Raw genomic sequence first — 18,650 nt, 5'->3', positions numbered from 1 at the left:
GTTTGTATTACGAAAGAATAGCATGCAAGGAACTCAACATACCATGCCATGAAACAACTCAAGATTCCTCCACTGTTGAGAAAGCATCCCCATGTAAATTCTCTAGAGGAGGCTCCCAAAGAGTGTCCAGAACAGAAATCTTTTTTTGTAATTTTATAGTAAAAATGTTTGCTAAACTGATTCTAAAATGGTTTTCCTAAAGAGGCGACAGAATAAGAAGTAATAAACTGTCTCGCTTTTACCGCACATTAGGCAAGGTTATCCAGGGGGAAAGGCAGGTGACCCCAACAACACAATAAGGTAAAAATTACTTCAGTATTTTTGGTTTCAAAGGATTTTTTGTGACAGGAGAATAGGCGGAATCAGTACTCTACAAAATTAGCAATAGCTGGGTCCAAAAGTTTTGAATAGCTGCACATCTTCAGAATTTAGCCATAGTTATGCAAGTTGATGCAGAAAGTATTGAAAGCATAGCGACACTGAGGGCAGCTCCTGCCAGACTGTCAGTCATTTCTTCACACGTAGGCCCTTATGGTCAGGCACCCAAAACCAATCCCAGTTTATGTAAGCAGGAACTAGAATGACACGTGCATCAACCGCGAGTACCACTACCTGCTGAGTGATGAACATAATAATACATTATTACAACTGTTGATATCGGTCAACTTAGTTTGCATAGGGCCAATAACACCACCAGAAATTCTGTCAGAAATATGAGTAAGTAGTCCAGAATCGTACTTGAGAACGAGCAGTCTAGAACAGGAGAGAAAATGCCAATACTATATTTTCCTTCAGACTGCGAGACATCTGTCACAATGACAGTGTTTATTGCTAGACTCATTAAACGATCTGGTAATACTATTTCACAGATGTTTTGTGTTGTTCAAGCAGATGTCATCATAGATTATCTGTAGGCGCTCTGGTGCATCGCGAGCAGGTGGTGCCTCTCAGACGTATGCAATTAGGGATTAAAGTTTGTACAAAGACCACCTGTGGTGTATGAAACCAAGGCCAGTGAGTGAAAAAAAAAAAAATGCAGGCTGGGAAATGAATACAGTGTCTAATCTTGTTATAGGCGCTTGTACCAAGTGTTTGTAATATCGGTAAACAAGATCTGCACAAAACTGAGGACAACCTTACTTGATGTAGTGAATTATTGGCAACCAATTTTGGTAATTCACAGCACTAACTGTGCCTCCCGATCCAGCAGAGGTAGGGGGCGGGCATAAGCTGGTGCATCAGTAAATATTACACATTAAAATTATAAAATCGGACACACATACATTTCGCACATCACTAGAAGAGGGTCTCTCCGAATCACCGACCGACTGCTTCATAGCTTATGCAGCTTGTCAACTGCTCTTACTCCTTTTTTAGCTATATGGGCATTACGGCCAAGCCTGCTAAGGGAACCGTCTTAGACTATAACCGAACATGTCTCTGACTACGCTTGAGGTATAGTCACGAGACGGTAGCAAAGCGATATGTTAAGAGGATTATTACGAGGAAAAACAAGTATCGAGCAGTTCAGTACTGACAGATTCAACTACGTTTTCACACTGCTTGATAAAGCGCGTGCTGGCTGGCTTACAAATTATATCTGAAGGAAGTTATTTTATCACAAATGCAGCACTTAAGAATTTTGCGATTGCTGTTACGTTCGATGACCAAAAAAAAAGAAATCATTACTATGGTCGCACAAGCCAAATCTGACATCTAGTATGAATGGGGAAAGTGGATAAACAAGTCATTAAATCGTGCGCAAGCGCAGAGCGAAACTGTCGTGCCAGACTTGCACTTAAAGGCATCAAAGCAAGTAGCTGCATTTTTTATCAGACAACCACACATTTATTCGCCGGTGATTACAGCACGTACAGTACACCGATCAATGCCCACACGGCGCACGCTTGAACGCCAGTTGCTCAACCAAACCAAAGCTATGCACGAAAGCTTGCATTAGTGACGCAAGCTTGCACACGTTGGTACTTTAAGAGCAGCAAAGCGTCATTGCATCCCTGGCGAGTCATTTAATTTTCAGGCAACGGCACGAAAAAGAAAAGCTCCCAGAAAGTTCCAAAATATGCTCTGCTAAGCCTAACGTCGGCAAACCGCCAAAACACTGAATATGAGCACAAGGTGAACGAGTTAACACCACAGAACAATATTTTCAACAAGCTACTACAATGCACCGCTGAAATAAAATGAGCCCAAATCTCCAGTTTGTGAAAACGTGCAACCAATGTCACTGTGACGGCGCCAAGACCTTACCTCCTTTTCATCTTTAATTTTCGCCAAAATGCCGGCGATGTGCCTGTCAACGTCCTTTTTCGTGCGAAACATTGTTCTGTCGCTCTGCAACTCCTTTGTGCCAGAAGTTTCGCATAGGAAGCACCATAAAGCACAGCACGGATCACAATGTCCGTGCACGAGCACCGGACAACACACTCTGCAGCGAAACGACCGCCCGCGCAGACCGGCGAAAACGAGCACGCGGTGCGCAAACTTCTGCGCTTTGCTCCTTTGCTGCTGGAGAGAAAAAAAACCAACAGACAGGTTCATAAAAAAAAAAAAAAGTTGTGCGCTATTTTGCTGTAGCTGAGATAAACAATCAACACGTATTAAATTTAGCAACACATCAATTACAAAGTATTATATATTAGTAGTACTATACGAGCTTATTGTTAGAACGCACATTATTACAAGAGCTTTTTTTTTTTTTAGTACATGACATTGCGTTCTCTGCCCTCATGCCGAGATGAGGACAGAGGTAGCATATACTGCGCAGCTTGTGACTGCTTATGGTGACTTCTAGTTTGCCGCAGCCGAGCCTTGCAGAGCGCGGATGACACGAAGCATTGAAGCGAGCGCTGCAGTTTGGAATCCGTGCACGCTAGCCTGTATGGGATTACAGAATGTTAGATTTCGCCATATTCGCAGTTTGCTTCGTCGTGTTTCTTTTGGCACTTGTGCTGTACCTTTACCCAGTAAGCAGCATCTCTTGCATTGGTCCCATTTATTTTCGACCCGTCGATTATGTAGTAGCTTGTCAAAATAACTGCACGCCTCATTGTTTTTGCTTGCTACTGCTGCAAGTAATTAAAGGTCGATCTGAAACTTGTAGTAGCATGTCAAAATAACGGCCCACTTGATTGTTTTTGCTCGCCATTGCGGAAATTAAAGGTCGATCTGAATCAGCGCCACGCTATCGCATGCATAGACGACGCCTCATGCGATCGTGTCTAATGAAAAAAAAAAACTATTTTCAGAGTTCCGCGAAACAAACGACCATCCCTGGACTTGAGCCGTCGGATAAAAAGTAAAGTACTGCACGTCCTCTCTGTCATCTGCTTAACATCTTCACGTTTTGTTGTCATATACTGCACACGTGCATGTTTATTAAACACGCGTGCGGATTCTGCAAAACTTTTGCATTTGCAGGGAAGGCAATGTTGGCGACATCGTCCAAGCTGGAGGGCTTCAGGATTTTCTCATCTCCTTGCACAAAGAACATGGACCTATTGCATCTTTCTGGATCGGCACGCAACTGGTTGTCAGCATCGGCAAAGCAGAATTGTTCAAGACACAGTCGCATGTTTTTGACAAACCAGGTGTTGTTATAGTTAACTATATTTTGCTGTCTTGCTACAACGCAGCCACAGTCTCATCAATTCGGGAAATGAAAACCAATGGCACAGGGTATTTTTTTTAAAAATCATTATTAAGCGGAGCTGAGCTCAACGATCTTCAAGAAATGGGATCTTGGAAAAAAATAGTTTGTCGAAGCCTGGCTCCTCGGCCTGTGAGGTGCATGCAGTATTCAAGAAGTGCACACCCACATTTCGGTTACTGTAAGATTATTTTCTTTGAACAGTCATTGTGCAAACTTAATTTACTTAACTCTCCACAGGATATTTTACAATGCCAGTACTACTCTGTCGGGTCTAAGCAACGGTAAGGTTTTTATGGTACAGTAAAAGAAAGTGTTAGGTCATATAAGTCCTTAAGTCAGATCTATGCAGATATAAGTAGCCTGCACAATCCCGTTGTTGTTCTGCTATTTGCCATTACCTATTCTGTTTCTTTCCTTTCAGCTGAATTGTTTGTGCTCTACCGTGACATGATGGGTACTGGCAGCATCTTATTTGCAAATGGAGCAGAGGCGCGGAAAAGGCGCAGGCTTATTGACGAAGTGTTAACAGGAAAATCACTTGACAAGTTCCTAGGACCAATAGAGAAGGCAAGCCATTTTCATTTGCACTGTCCTGCTTAAAATGTCTTCCATGACAAGCCGAGATTCACATCAAAATTGCAAGGAGTTGCTTTCTGTAGCATCATAGCTGTCATTGCACCTTACCTCTCTTTTCCTTATCTTTTTGTTGAGTTTTGTGGTATTGTGTATTGCCAGAAACTTCACAGCTGTAATAGTGACTAAGGTCACTTCTTAACCTAGAACTTTCATTTTATGTTAGATCTTGCGCATAACTGATGAAAGTTGTTACTATAAGTAACTATTTCATGCTAGCTGTTTATCTTCCACAGAAAGAGAGAAATTTCTGCAGCTGATTGAGACAGTTCTGTTGAGCAATAAGCATTTCAATTTTGCAGTGCTGTTGTTTGCCTATATATCAGTCCTCAAAAATTGCATTGTGCTGCATGTAGAGTATTAAATGTTTTGCAAAGCTGGTGCAGCATTATATGTCAATGCAGCCAGTCCACTTCCTCTTCTCTTAGCTTGTTTTTCTTTTTTTTTTTTCTGCAGCTATGCAGTGAAGTGGTAATGCGCTTGCGTGATACACCAGAAGATGAACATGTGCCTCTGTACCAGTACATGTATGCCCTCTGCATGAAGATCTCTACCCGCCTGCTGTTTGGAGAGTATTTCTTCAACGATATGGAAGTGCTCAAATTTAGCAGGCATTTCGAGCTGGTAAGAGCCGCATTCTTCTTTCACTTGGCTTGTTGACAATGACTGCAGCCTATAAATTTTCTCAAGATCCGTTCCTGTGGTTATTCATGCACGTGCAGTGGGTCTGTGGAGATGGATATGTAGTGTATGTTCACAGACGTCACTTCCGTGGAGATAGCTGTTCTGGAGAGAATTTGTGTGCAGATGCTTCGAAAGCTCTATATAACAGTACTGGTTTTAGCATCTATTTCGAAATGGAATGACTGGTCTATTGAGGCTTATTGGAACAGTATAAGCACACAAAGACGAGACCGAAGAGACTGGACAGGACAAACGCCTTGTCCTGTCCACTCTCGTCATTCTCGTCTTCGTGAGCTTTTACAGTTTCAAGATGCAAGTAAACCAACTAGCCCAGTTTTCCATTCTGTTACAGTGATCTGTTGAGGCTTGTAGTGTAGGACTGGCATTATATTGCAGAATTCATAAAATTAGCTATTTCTAAAGAAAAAAGAAAGGATACTTCTGCTGTAAGTTTGCTACCGTGTAATTGTGTTCTATGATATGTTTAGTTGTTTGGCCAATACAAGGTCTGTGCACTGCTGTGCAGGTAGCTAGTAGGTGATTTCCTTGAAAGCGACGTGTTGACATTCAATTCCCTTTGATTTATTTTCCTTTCTCCGTCCTGTACACATTTCTTGTAACTTGAGTTAACATCGCCCCTCCTTGCCCTCGACATCTTGTCACATTCCCTGTACTGAACTGCTTCTTTTTCAAACTGTTCAGACAGCAAACCCCGCATTAGCAATTTTAGCAAGCATCACAGCATAACAGTTTACAGAGACATCATGTATACATGCACCAACGAATAACCTCATCTATTTCTCCCTCTCCTTCCTTCTTGCTGTCTAACACCACCTGTGCAAGGTGAAGGCACATAGCACCATGATGCGGACTTCTTACCATGGCATGGAGCATACTAGGGGTGGTGATGTTTCTGAAGGACAAACAATGTCCATGTTAGTGGTAACTGCATTCTGCAGTGTACCTTCTCGACTGCAGTGCACACCTTGCTGTTCATGCTATCAGGCGGTGTGATGAGGTAGTTCTTTAGATGTAATGTCAGGATAATCCCTTTTCTGGTTCCTGTCTATGTGCAGGATAATTCCTCTCAACGCTCAACATTTGTGCTGTCTTCTTCATTGCTACAGCTGTCACTCTTGTCTGTTCATACATTACATGCATGACAGCATTGTTGCTGAGCCATTGTGGCTTTTCCTCTTTTAGTCTGTGATCTACAAGGGAAATATATTCCGAGCATTTGGTGTCATTTGGGGGAGCCACTCCTGCATTCTCAAACTGTTAGTTAGTACAGTCAGCAGAACCCCACCAAAGGTGGGGTACTGCCCAGGCCACAGGCCACTAAAGCAGCCCTGAAGCACTGTTTGAACACGGTAAATAGAATTGTCCAGTCATAAGGTAGAACAATCATTGGAATCTGAGCCCATTCTTATCCCTGCTATGTGCATTAAAGCTCCTGCAGTGCTGCTTGAAATTTCATTGGCCCTTACGTGCATGTATCTTATTCCTAAGGATACATTTACTTGTATAATGCAGTGCATAAGAGAACTGGAAGAGATTGCCAATGGTATGGTGCCAGATTCAAACAGTCCTAGGACAAAGAAGTATGAAGAAGGTAAGTCTACACCAAAATTTCTTAATTTATGAAGGGCTCCACAAGCTTTTATTTATTTATTTATTTATTTATTTATTTATTTATTTATTTATTCAGAAACTCTGCAAAAGCTTTTGCAATGTCCGAGTTGCAGAGAAAGGGTCAGCTTTCTCAAATTCAAATCAAATTCAAATCAAATTTCAGTCAAATTTTTTTACAGCACCTTTAATTATCCGAAGCCAAGTTACCTTGATTTTGAATGACACGTCATGCTTAAGAAACTGCGCCATATACAGTGGAACCTTGGTTATGCGTCCCCCGGTTTTGCGACGACCCATGTTTTACAACGGATTAGCGCAGTCCCCATAGAAGCAGTGCATTAAAAACACCAGTTATTCGATGCAATTTTACGCCTGACCCGCATTATACGACGACCTTCGCGAAGTGCAGGACGGAACGGCAGACGAAAGAAAAGTGCCGCGGGTATTTTTCCTCGCTCCAATCACTTTCTCCCCCCCTTCTCGGTGGCGTCGCCTCTTGTCGCGTTTGGGGAAGCGTTTCTCTCCCCCCCACCAGCGGCTACCCGCGACACCCGCTGTGCTGAAATAGTGTTTTTTCTTCTCCACCATCACTTTCTCCCTCTCTTCTCGGCAGTGTCGCCTCTCATCACGTTGGGGAAGCATTTCTCTCCTTCCAGTTTCCCAGCAGCAGATCACCTACAAGGTAGCATGGAGAGGCCTACGTTTATAGCACATGTTCTTTGTCATAATCCTAGGGACCAGCTTTCATCAGAGGTTTTGAGATGTGTGGAGCATCGCGACGCACGATGTCCCAAAAGCCGACAGTACTGTCATTCGGCGGTAAGCTGAATATTATCGAGGAAGTCGAAAAGCGGCATGGAGCCATGAAAGCCAGCACTGCCTGGGACCTTAAAATACCTGAATCTTCGCTTAAGACGATCCTGGCAAACAAAGCGATGATATTGCAGAATGCCAACAAGTTCTGCTCAAGAGGAAAGCGGCAGAAGGACAGCATGAGAAGTTAGAAAAAGTTCTCGTCATGTGGCTGCATCAAGCACGGAGCTCCGCGATCAACGTTGACGGCGTCATTCTAAAAGAAAAGGCGGACTTTATGGCATTGCTTCTGGGCATCAACGACTTTCAGGCATCAAACGGGTGGCTGGATCGCTTTAAAAAACGAAAAAGGATTGTGTACAGCTGCTCCTGCGAAGAAAGCACTACCGTGGACATTTCGACGGTGAATGAGTGGATGGAGTCGCTGCCGTAGACGATTGCTGCATACAAGCCCTGCGACGTTTTAACGCTGATGAGAGCGGTATTTTTTACCATATGCAGCCCGAGCAAACCCTTGCGTTTAACAGTGACAGCTGTCATGGTGGCAAGCGTAGTAAAGAGCGTGTGACGGCACTATTCTGTGCTAATGAGGACAGTTCCGAGAGGCTGCCCGTGCTCGTTGTTGGAAAGTTTGCAAAGCCACGTTGCTTTAAGAACTTGGAGATGCTGCCATGCAGCTGCAACTTCAACAAAAAGGCGTGGATGACGTCTTTGCTCTTCAGCAATTTTTTGCAGCAGCTGGATAACAAAATGGGTGCTAAGGCAAGGAAAATATTGCTTTTTTGTGGACAACGCACCATGCCACCCACCCGATATGCCCAGCCTGAGGAACAGAAAGGTTGTTTTGTTTTTTTTCGCCCAACTGCACAAGCTGGCTGCAGGCTGGATGCCGGCATCTTGAAGTGCGTCAAGCAAGGGTACTGGAAGCGGTTGGTGCAGCGTCGGCTGGCAGCTATGGAGTGCAGCGAGTCGAAAAAAAAGATCACTGTGTTCGACTCCATGCATTTTATTGCCAGTTCATGGAATGCAGTGTCGCGAAGCACAGTCGCCAACTCGTTCAAGCACTGCGGCTTTAAGCGAGAGACTGTCTCCTCTGCTGGGGACACAACAACCTCGATGCCGCTCTAGGCCGATGCAGGCTTCGCCAACGGCAATTTCGATGGTTTAAACCTCACCACGACCTTCACCGAGTACATAGAGGCCAGCAACAACGTTGCGATCTGCGGCGAAGTGTCGCTGGATGACGCTATTGAGGAGGCTTTGCCTAGTGCTGACACCGCTGCGACATTGCACGAGGACAGCGACGATGCCACAAATGCTGTGCCTGTGCCTACCACGTTCGCCGAGCTGCTACGGCACATAGACGGCATCTGGAACTTCATCTGTTCACGCAACGCCGCAGAGGACCTCCTTTTGGACGTTGGCCAACTCGAGCGAAAGCTCTTGCTTCACGGATCAAACAAGGTCGAAAAGAAACTTACCAACTTTTTTTAAGTTCGTGCCGGCTGGCGGGAATTGCGACAGTGGGCAGTGGAGTGCCGTAAAGGTTCGTTTGTATAAAGCATGATTGGTACCTGTGCTGCAGCATTAACTCTTATCGCATTTACTTTTTTTGGTAATTTGGGTTTCCAAGCTCTGCAGAGTATGTTAGTAGTTTGCATTGAAGTTTCTCGTAAATCCGTTGTGCGAAATAAGTAGTATTCTTATAGGCATAATTTATGTTTGGATTTTACTACGCTTTTTTGCAGTCCCAAAAAAGTCATATAATCGGGGTTCCACTGTATAAGTCGCCGCCTACATGCATATGTTTGGTATTTGAATTTATCTTGGAAATACAAGCTTGGCTAATGGACAGGTTCAACCTTCAAACGTCTTACGTTTTAACATTCGCCCATCCAGCTTTCAGACTTGTGAAGTATAGTTGAGAGCTTGAGATAGGGCTAATTGATTTTGCAAAGAGTGCTGTTTGTCTGCCTTGTCCCATCATGTGCACTGGTTCCCATGGTATAGTCAAGTTAGAAGTGTGCTCTGCTTGTTCACTCCTCTTATTAGCCACTCTTGAACAGAACCATTGGTCAACCTGTCTTTGATGCCATCTATGTGTGGCATAAACCACGCCTTTTGAAGTTGTGCATGTCTCTGCAACAATTTTTTTCTGTGGATTTTTGTCTACTCATGTTTGACGTATATGAAGTGGCTTGTACCGCTTACACGCAGCCACAAAGGAGATGAGAGCCCTGCTTGTTAAGGCATTGCAGAAGTGCAAGGCTGGAGGTGACAAGTCGCTCCTGGCAAATGTGTTGAATAATGCCTCTCTACCTGAGGAGCAGGCTGTGGATGACTGTGTCACATTTGCTGTCAAGGGCTACTCTCTTGTTTCTGGTAAGTCGGCAGAAAACTCAGCCTTTCATGAATTGATACTTTTGACATGGCAGCTACAGTACAGTGACATGGCAGCTACAGTGCTTGGAAGACAAGGACAAAGTGAAGCACACAGTCACATAGACTGTGGTTGCTTCCCACATTTTTAAAACTGCAGCGTATAAGCTCCCAGAAAGATAAATGTATGCATGAAATTATAGAGGCAAGAGCAATAACCAGCAAAATTTCAAAGTCTGTCAGTACACCATCAGTTTTGTTGTCATAGGGTGCATCACGTGGCTGTGCAATCATGTATACATATGAACATGTGGAATTTTCAATCAATGTCAGTTGCTAGAGTGCTCCCATATGTGTCTTTGTGTGCCTCACTCAGGTCCTTGTTTTCTAACCACACCCCCGGCACAGAATTAATTATCCTCCTCCCAAGAAGCAGTACTCTTGAAAATATGCTATCAGCGAGGCTACTATCAGCCACCTGTAGCTACCTTGGTTTGCATGATTTCTCATCCCCCCCCCCTTCTTTTTGTCCTTAATATGTTTAATGGAGAAAGTGCCTGTCAAACAGCAATCTAATGTTTATCTTCACACAATTCTCATGCTCGTTTTCAGAACATTCTAAAAGAAGTTAAATGACATTCAAGCCAGCTCCAAGCTTTCACTGACAAAGTGACATTGCCCCTAATGACACATTAAAGTTTAGTGTCTGGAACTGTTTCCTGATGGCACCGTCATTGCGTTGCTAACCATTGCTAGCTTTAAAAATATAGAAAATGCACCTTTTTTTGCATTTCGTTTCTTCTCATTTTCAGCCATGACCTGGATGCTGTACTTTCTTGCCACACATCCTGAGCTTCAGGACACTATTGCGCAGGAGGTAGAAGAGACCATTGCTAAAGCCAAAGTCGTGTCCTGTCAAGATATCTTGAGTATGACGTAAGTGTCTTACCTGCCGCGGTGGCTTAGCGGCTATGGTGTTGCGCTGCTAAGCGCAAGGTTGCGGCATCAAATCACGGCCACATGCAGCTGCATTTTGATGGGGGCAAAATGCAAAGACAGCCATGTCCCGTGCATTGGGGACACGTTAAAGACCTTTTGGTGGTCAAAATTATTCCGGAGTGCCCCGTTACAGCTCATAATCAAATCGTGGTTTTGGCACATTAAACCCCATAATCCAATCCAAGTGCTCAGTGCCTTGTTTGTCATACCACAATTGTGCATAAATGGTCCCATATGCCTAATTTTGTGCTCGCATGTTTGCGCTCAGAAAGTCCCATCATTTTTGTGGAAAAGCTGCTCATCAGAAGGCTCAGTGGAGGAGGGAAAGACACGACAGGCTAACTAGCTTGGTCTCACATGCAGCCCAATAAAATGCTTTTCCTGGTTCTGATCATGCATCATCTTCATGTTAAAGGGGCACTGAATAGAAATGCGTCGTCATGGATTTTGACGCTGTCCACTTGGGCCTGTTTAATTTTTCATCTGTGGAAAACCTTGTAACTTGTATTCTAAAAAAAGGAGGCAAAGACAACTTGGCATGTTTCGAGAACATTTACTCCACCGCAACGGCCCAACTACAAGAAAATACTTTGAAATCCACGACGTCACACTGATGTACTGGCACTGGGGTTTAGGCAAAAAGCATGGAAGTTGGGCCGTCAAAATTAAAAACATGAAAGTTTGGCTTTTATTTTCTCTTCTATTAATCAAACTCTTTCCATGACATTAACAAAAATATAATTTTGCAAGAATGCTTTCACAATCAAAACTGAGTTGTCCCTTTAATGCCTGTTTCCTAAGGAGACACTAAAATAAATTTTGATTCCAGCTAAATTGATCTGTTCATGTCCTGAGGAAGTGACTGCAGCAGTCCTGCTGAAATTGTAGCTCACACAAAAGAGAAAATTGCATAAACATAGGAGGACAGTGGTAGCACCACTCAAGCAATGGGGTGTCAGCTTCTGCTGCCGTTCATCCCAAATCAAGAAAGGATAATAATCATTAACAAAAAATGAACACTGTGGCTTCAGGAACCTGGCCATGAAGATTAGGAAAAGGGACTAATACCCCTAAATAACATCTATATGATTATACAGGGTGTTCCAACTGACTTTGGTTACTAAGCGGTTGAAAAAACTGGGACAATGTACGATATGAAACCTATGGTGTTCAGTCACAGTTCTCTTTCCGCCACCAAGATCATTTTGGTGTGCTAATTACCCTGATAATTATAGAAGATTAATTAAACAAGCTTTTAATTCTTGAACTCGGAGCATGACTTCCAATGAGAAAACTGTTATTGCATCCTAAAAGAACCCATTTCGTCGTTTTAGTGGTGCTATGTCCTGCGCAGTTATTTTTTACCCGCTTTACTAGTGCGCAAAGTACGGAAAGTGCAACGTAATTCTAGACTAACGACACGACACCAGTGATCCCAAAAGTGATTTGAAGGAACTAACTCTACTCATTCCCTGGATCGACAACTGCTTGATCATTGTGTAGGCTGCGATCATCATACAGAATATGCAGCTCGCAATAAGCAAAAGCCAACATTGTCAGCTTGCTGCTTCCACATGGATGCAAAGATTGGCTGTGAGCAAAGTTAGTTCCTTCAGGTTCCTTTTCAGGACTGCTGGCGTCACAGCGCATGTTCACACAACACTTTTTGTATTTCATGCACTAAGAGTGCAGTGCAGAAAAAGTAATTACGCAGGAAATAGCACTACGAGAACGACTGAATGGAATGCTTTAGGTCTCAATAACAGACGCCCTGAATCCAAAAATAATATGAAAAAAAATATTATTTTCTATTTAGCCAGATAATTACTGCACAAAATTATTCTGGTGGCAGAAGAGGACCTATCACCAAACACCATAGGTCTCATAATCATATATTGTACCGTTTTCTTGTTTGTTTTTCAACAGCTTGGCTAATGTTAGCTTAGACACCCTTATGACGAAAACGTAACCCTGGGTTTCAAATAGAAAGTTTTAATACTTAAAGGTATTAGATATTGTGTAGCAATGCACCATTGCTCTTTTTCCCCTGCCTTCTGCTCTCAGTTCTCCTCAGAAAGGTATGCCAGTCTATTTTCCTAGGGACATTAGAAGGTTGCCCTTTAAGCTCACTTGTTTGGTGGCCAAGGGGCTGTATTTTGATGTGAGATGGTAACAATGAAAGACAATGATCTCTAATTATATATAGAGCACGGTTCAGTACACGATGGTGCTTTCCGAAACTGGCACTTACACAAGTACTCATGTTCTATATATGCAAATATGTAAAGCTTGGAAGGCAGGTGCATCGGCACAACATTTATTATGCTGCCAGCTGAGAAATTAACGTTCATAGTAGTAAGAGAAAAAACAGTGTTAAAAAGGTAATATATTATTTTGTCGATTTTAGAGGTTGATATTTCAGTAAATTTCTTTGGCCTTGCCGCAATGGTACTTGTTCTATTTCAAATTAGTCCTACTTACTCAGTGTACTTGTAATAAAGGCATTTCACTCAGTAAAATAAGAACACATATAGAAGCAGCACATCACTTTCCACAAGTTAGGTTAATAACATTTTCAAAAATGAAGACTAACTCCAGTAAACAAAACACCATAATCTTAGATATATCAGTCTGAAGCTTTTATTTAATAACTGTTTAATAATTCCATTTTTCACATTATGTATCACTTTTGTAAACTAGCACAGTGTGGAGAGTCTATATTGGCATACTTATTGGTACTTATGGTCATCATTGTGTTGTTCTTTCCTAGTGTTCATTAGCTGTTCAATAAATGGTTGACTTTTTAAATCTAAGCAGATATCTCTAGGAAGTCCTGCTAATCATTATGCCTTCTGACTTTATAATAAATTACATACAAAAGGAATTACCCTGTGCATTAGTTTTAAATTCTAGAATAAAATGTGAAACCTGAAAACAAAGAAAGCAGCAGTGCTTGACAGTGCATTTATAAAAGAGCATTTCAGTTGCTTGTGGTCTAGGGGTTGAAATGAGAACCATGTTACTTTTGTAATTACCTAAGGCACATTCTTGAGGCGACAGTTTTCCTTAAACCAGTGTGACAAATGCCGCTGGCTAGTAACGCGTTCAAATGTTTGTATGTGTGCGTGTTAAATTCCCATATTGAATAGGTCACTGCAAAACACCATCAAGGAAACGCTGCGTACTGCAACTGTTGAGCCATGGACAGCACGCTGCCAAGATGTGGACATTGACATTGCTGGGCACATCATTCCCAAGAAGGTGAGCAGCTGAGTCACCCTTCCTCTGTAGAGTACAAACATATTCCTGTACTTATGAACACAGAGCAGGAAAGACTTAAAGGGCTCAGGGTGTGAGAGCTTGTTTACTACCAAAGCTTTATTGAATATGCCACCTGGAATAGAAGGCCTATATTTAATACTCTCATCCCTCAAAGACCACTTACTTGAGTAGTTTCCACCATTCATGTGGCTTACTAAGGCAGTACTGACTGTGTTGAGTAGACTGGGACTTCAGCCAAGTTACATTCATCAATGAATTCTAAGAAAACTGTTGTTCCCACATGCATGTAGTAGTCTCTTTGCAGTAATCCTTCCTCCTGCTGCAGATATATCAGTGAAGCATAACCTATCTTTATTCATCCACAGACTCCAGTGATTCAAGCTTTAGGAGTAGTTCTGCATGAACAAGAAAACTGGAAGGTGCCGCAGAGGTAAGATTAATGCATTGTTCATTGTTGCGAAATGTTCAAGCCCATAAGGCAACTAAAAGAAAAATTTAGCCAAGCGTGCATTTTCTCAGTCACCACTGCAAGCAGAAACATTTATTATTTACGTCATGCATGTTGTTACGCCTGTGACAGGGCTCATGCGCCTCCTCGAAAGCCTTGGAACACCCTCAACTTTGGGAAAAGCTAACAGTTACAAACATGCAAAGGCAGTACATGAGCAGGTCAACGTTAGGAGATGACAAACCCGACCCACACTAAAATGAAGAGAGAATTGCTTAGCCAGCAGTTGCAGCTAATTGCATCAGACTTCCAGCATCACACCCACCCTTCTTTCAAATCATGCGTTGAGACAGGAGGTACACTTGTTTTGCACCTAGTGTTTCAGCAAACTCTGAAGCTGCTTTTGAGGAGTTTGACTATTGTCACTTGTGTGCCCACACAAGTCACTTCCCATTGATCAGGAATCGTGCTGGTGTGGGTGGTGTGTGTGGTTTTTACACGATTTCAGTATAACGAAATTTCACTGCCACCGCAAAGGAATACTGAGGCAATAAATGGAAACTTAGGTGGTCAAATGGTTGAATTACATGCAGCTGCTTGTGAACACACTCCTCAAATCACTACACGACCGAGAGCCACCGCCTAAACGGAGCAGTATCATGTTCCTTGTAAAGTCCAAGTGAAATAAGATCAGGAAGACTATGCATGACTGTCAGCATGGCTGAATACATCCACAGCCTGGATGTCCCATTTTAGAGATAATCTGCTGCATGTGCAAAGACTAGGCGAGCTGAGATGACACGCTGTCTTCCTGTGCATTTAGTGCTCGAGGTTGCATAATCTCTAGTTTCAGAGACACGTTGAAGCAAGAGGCAGACTAAGCATTTTCTCCCCACTGCGGGTGCTTTTCATGATAGGGTCACCCACTGCGGGCGATGCTATCAATCGTGGAGGCAGAGTGGATGCGAAAGCGTGGCTGACTTCGCTTCCTACTGCTGATGTGAAGATATTGTCGACACAGCATGGCACTGCAACTTTCCTTGCCAGCTGTCAAGTTCAACACAAAGATTTTTTGCATACAAATTTGCGTTTTTCGATTGTACGATAATTTTTAAAAATTTTCAGCCCCTTCCATGCAAGAAATATCTATCAGCTACTGTACCTGTTTGCATAAAATATTGATTTTCAATTTAACAAAGCAAATTGCCGGTTTTACTGACTTTCTTATATTGAGGTCTAACTTACATGAAAAGGCAGCCATTACTTGCATGAAAAATCACATTGTCCAGTTAACTAGCCTAACTCTGCTAATTAATGTGATAGCCGATTAATTTAGAGCTCACACGACAATTGCAGCATTGAAGCCAGACAGTGCTCGACTCATGTGCAAAAGATGTGCGCTAGGGTGGTGCTATAAGAAACAGAAACCTTCTGGCACCATTTGCAGACCAAAAAAAAAAAGCCTGTCTTCTGTAACCAAATGAACTTACCAAATACATTCCACTTTTCATCTTTGTGTAACATTATCAGCAGTGTATCCTAAAAGGAAATGAACTCTTCTGTCTTTCAAGGTTTGATGCTTCTCGGTTCAAGGATTCTCCACAGGACCAGCTGGCCTACTGCCCATTTGGCTTTGCCGGCAAGCGGCAGTGCCCAGGCCAGGATTTCAGCGTTCTAGTGATGGCCACCTTCCTGGCCACACTGTGCCCAGTGCTGACACTTCACTCAGTCTCGGACCAAGTTGTCACTCCCACGTCGGCATTGATAACTCGGCCACAGGACGAGGTCTGGGTTACCCTCAAAAAGAGATAGTCTGGATTGGCATCAAGAAGAGACAGCCTACCTTGTCCGACGCAGTTGCAATCAACTTGAGAAAACAGACCCAGAGTGCCACCCCGTCCTGGAAAAGCTCTTGCTCTGGGCTGCAACATGAAGCAAGAAGCACTGGCAAGCATTGGATGGTGTGGCAGATGTGATTGGGGCAGTAGTGGCAGCATAAATGTTTAATTTTGATGTTACGAAGAAAAAAAAACTTGCCTCATGCTCTCATTTAGTACCTCAAAGAGTTAAAAGGTACAAGTACTGTATCATAAACTTGGAACTGAAAGACAAGAAGAAACAAAGGACTAGACTCTACCGGGAAAGTTCTTGTTGTGAGCTGTCCTCGATCTTTTGCACCCGTGATAAGAGAACTTGCGTTGACACAAGCATGACTTGCTACATAATGACGTGCACGTTGTGAGTGCTTCATGGTTTGGCTTTTAGTCTGTGCTCCGAAATCGCAGGGCCGACAGCAGCATGGGTCCTTAACAAGTCAATTATGATGTGAATGCAGGCTTGCACTGCTGAGATTCCTTTGAGAGTTTATGTGTGACGCAGACCATGATCCATGCTATAGATGTAATTTGGAGGATGTGTATTTCTGGGAAGCAGTGTTCAGTGTTTTGTTTCAACTTGCAGGCACATTCCTAGGTTCAAGATAGCATCACTGATGTGTTGGTATGGATTACATGTTGTTTGCTTCCATTTCCTTCAGAAGCCGTCTTGTATGCACTGCGTAAGCAATGGTCAAGATGCATACAACAGCTGCAATGCAGTTTTTGTGAAGTTTCCAGTTTTTACAAGCAGTTCCTTTTATGCATTGCTCACATGTAATTTTTTTTGCCTTCTTGTTTGCCATGCCTATGCACTTATGCACAACTTATAGGAACAGGGTGACTGTTGGGAAATTTTTATTGTAGAAGTTTGCTAGGCACAAATTATTTCTGTGATGCTAGGCACATTTGTATTCGTCTTTTGACAAATACAAATGCTCTAGCAAGAGTGCCCCTAGATCCTGGAATATCAGTAAGTTTGAGGAATAAAATCTGTGATTAAATTTAGGGTAATATCCTTTGCTCATAATTGCTTGAACAGTGTTGGTGTTAGCTCGAGTTTCTTATAGCAGACAGCACACTGCGTCTGATACCATTATAATGTGATACTGCAAGTGCAAAAAAAGAAAGGACAGAAGAAGGGTACAATACAACACATGCGCATGTGTTGTACCTTCCTTCTGTCCTTGTTTTTTGTACTTGTGGTATGTCACATCAGCCAGGCTGTTTCTACCCTTCTCAAATTGTAATGTGAACATTAAGAATGTGTATTGATCAGCTTGCATATTCTTCAGTGGAAACTTATTTTTAAAAATGTGCCGATATCTGACACACGAGACATTGCAGGTCTAACGGCTGCCAGAAAACATAGGTGTCTGGAATGATTGTAGATCATAGTTACTTAAGCCGTAATAACTTTCCTACAGATTGCACACAGGTGATGGGAGTATCACCACAACGTCTTTTTTTATATTTATGGTTCCTTTGGTTACCTTATAATAAAATTTTCATTTTGTCAATTAAGTTTTTTAGCTGTTTATTTCTTCTCATAGCCGTAAGAGAAGCCTTGACACACAGCACAACTGGGTCCTAAATTTCATGGTGCATACATGAGACAGTGGCCACAAAATGCTTGACTTGAATAAAGACTTCGCAATGCTGGAAGGGCCACAAAAAATTTGGCAAGAGTAGAACTAGAATATTATAAATAGTTCCCAATTTTCACTTGTGTCACCATTTAATGCAAGCTGAATTGCTGCAAAAGTGTTGCTCGCATACACTAGTGCAGGCCACAGATGTGAATTCCATGTGTCAACCATAATGTGGAAACCATTTTTTTTCCCCCAGTTCTTGTGTTGTGTAAATTTTTGATGCCGATAGTGCATCACTGGACACATCCTGAGCACTAATGGTGCCAAAGATCCTTAGTGGGTCTAAATTTTAAGGTGCTTACAGGCTGCATTGCATGCTTTGTTTTGTGCACACCTTCTGAGAATTGTGCAGTGACATTGAAGATTACTTGCTGCTCATTAATTAGACGTTTCCTCAGAATTTCTTGGCAGCAAGTACCAATCCATTCAAGAAAGAGTCCCTTCTAGAACTAATTTGGCTCTGACTGCTAGTATGAATTTAAGGGGGCACTAAAGAAGAAGCATTTGAGCTGTATTAGCAAATTACTGTTCTGTAATACCAAAAAAACCAATCTTACTGCCAAAAGCTTGGTAACCCAGAAAAC

At 42.6% G+C, this 18,650-nt stretch overlaps 2 protein-coding genes across 3 annotated transcripts in view; one reads left to right on the top strand and one right to left on the bottom strand.

Annotated features, from left to right (window-relative positions):
- LOC142572214 (E3 SUMO-protein ligase RanBP2-like) overlaps positions 1-2,526 on the bottom strand; it is a 163,568-nt gene extending 161,042 nt beyond the window's left edge. For both annotated transcript variants that reach the window (XM_075681165.1, XM_075681166.1), the window contains exon 1: positions 2,269-2,526. In XM_075681165.1, the coding sequence (XP_075537280.1) occupies positions 2,269-2,340 (72 nt within the window). In that variant the 5' untranslated portion in view covers positions 2,341-2,526. The remainder of the gene's footprint in view (positions 1-2,268) is intronic.
- A 234-nt stretch (positions 2,527-2,760) lies between these two features.
- Positions 2,761-17,934, top strand: LOC142572215 (cytochrome P450 20A1-like). The gene is made up of 11 exons (XM_075681167.1): positions 2,761-2,984; positions 3,267-3,316; positions 3,439-3,608; positions 4,092-4,237; positions 4,760-4,927; positions 6,521-6,599; positions 9,650-9,814; positions 10,624-10,747; positions 13,960-14,071; positions 14,458-14,522; positions 16,112-17,934. Exons 1-11 carry the CDS (start codon positions 2,913-2,915, stop codon positions 16,350-16,352), a joined length of 1,392 nt encoding a protein of 463 aa, XP_075537282.1. The 5' UTR covers positions 2,761-2,912; the 3' UTR covers positions 16,353-17,934.
- Positions 17,935-18,650: the final 716 nt, after the last annotated feature.

The sequence above is a fragment of the Dermacentor variabilis genome, chromosome 2 (assembly GCF_050947875.1).
Source record: "Dermacentor variabilis isolate Ectoservices chromosome 2, ASM5094787v1, whole genome shotgun sequence".
Lineage (NCBI taxonomy): Eukaryota > Metazoa > Arthropoda > Arachnida > Ixodida > Ixodidae > Dermacentor > Dermacentor variabilis.
Note: the sequence above shows the minus strand (reverse complement) of the source record. Positions and strands in the feature narration are given on the sequence as shown.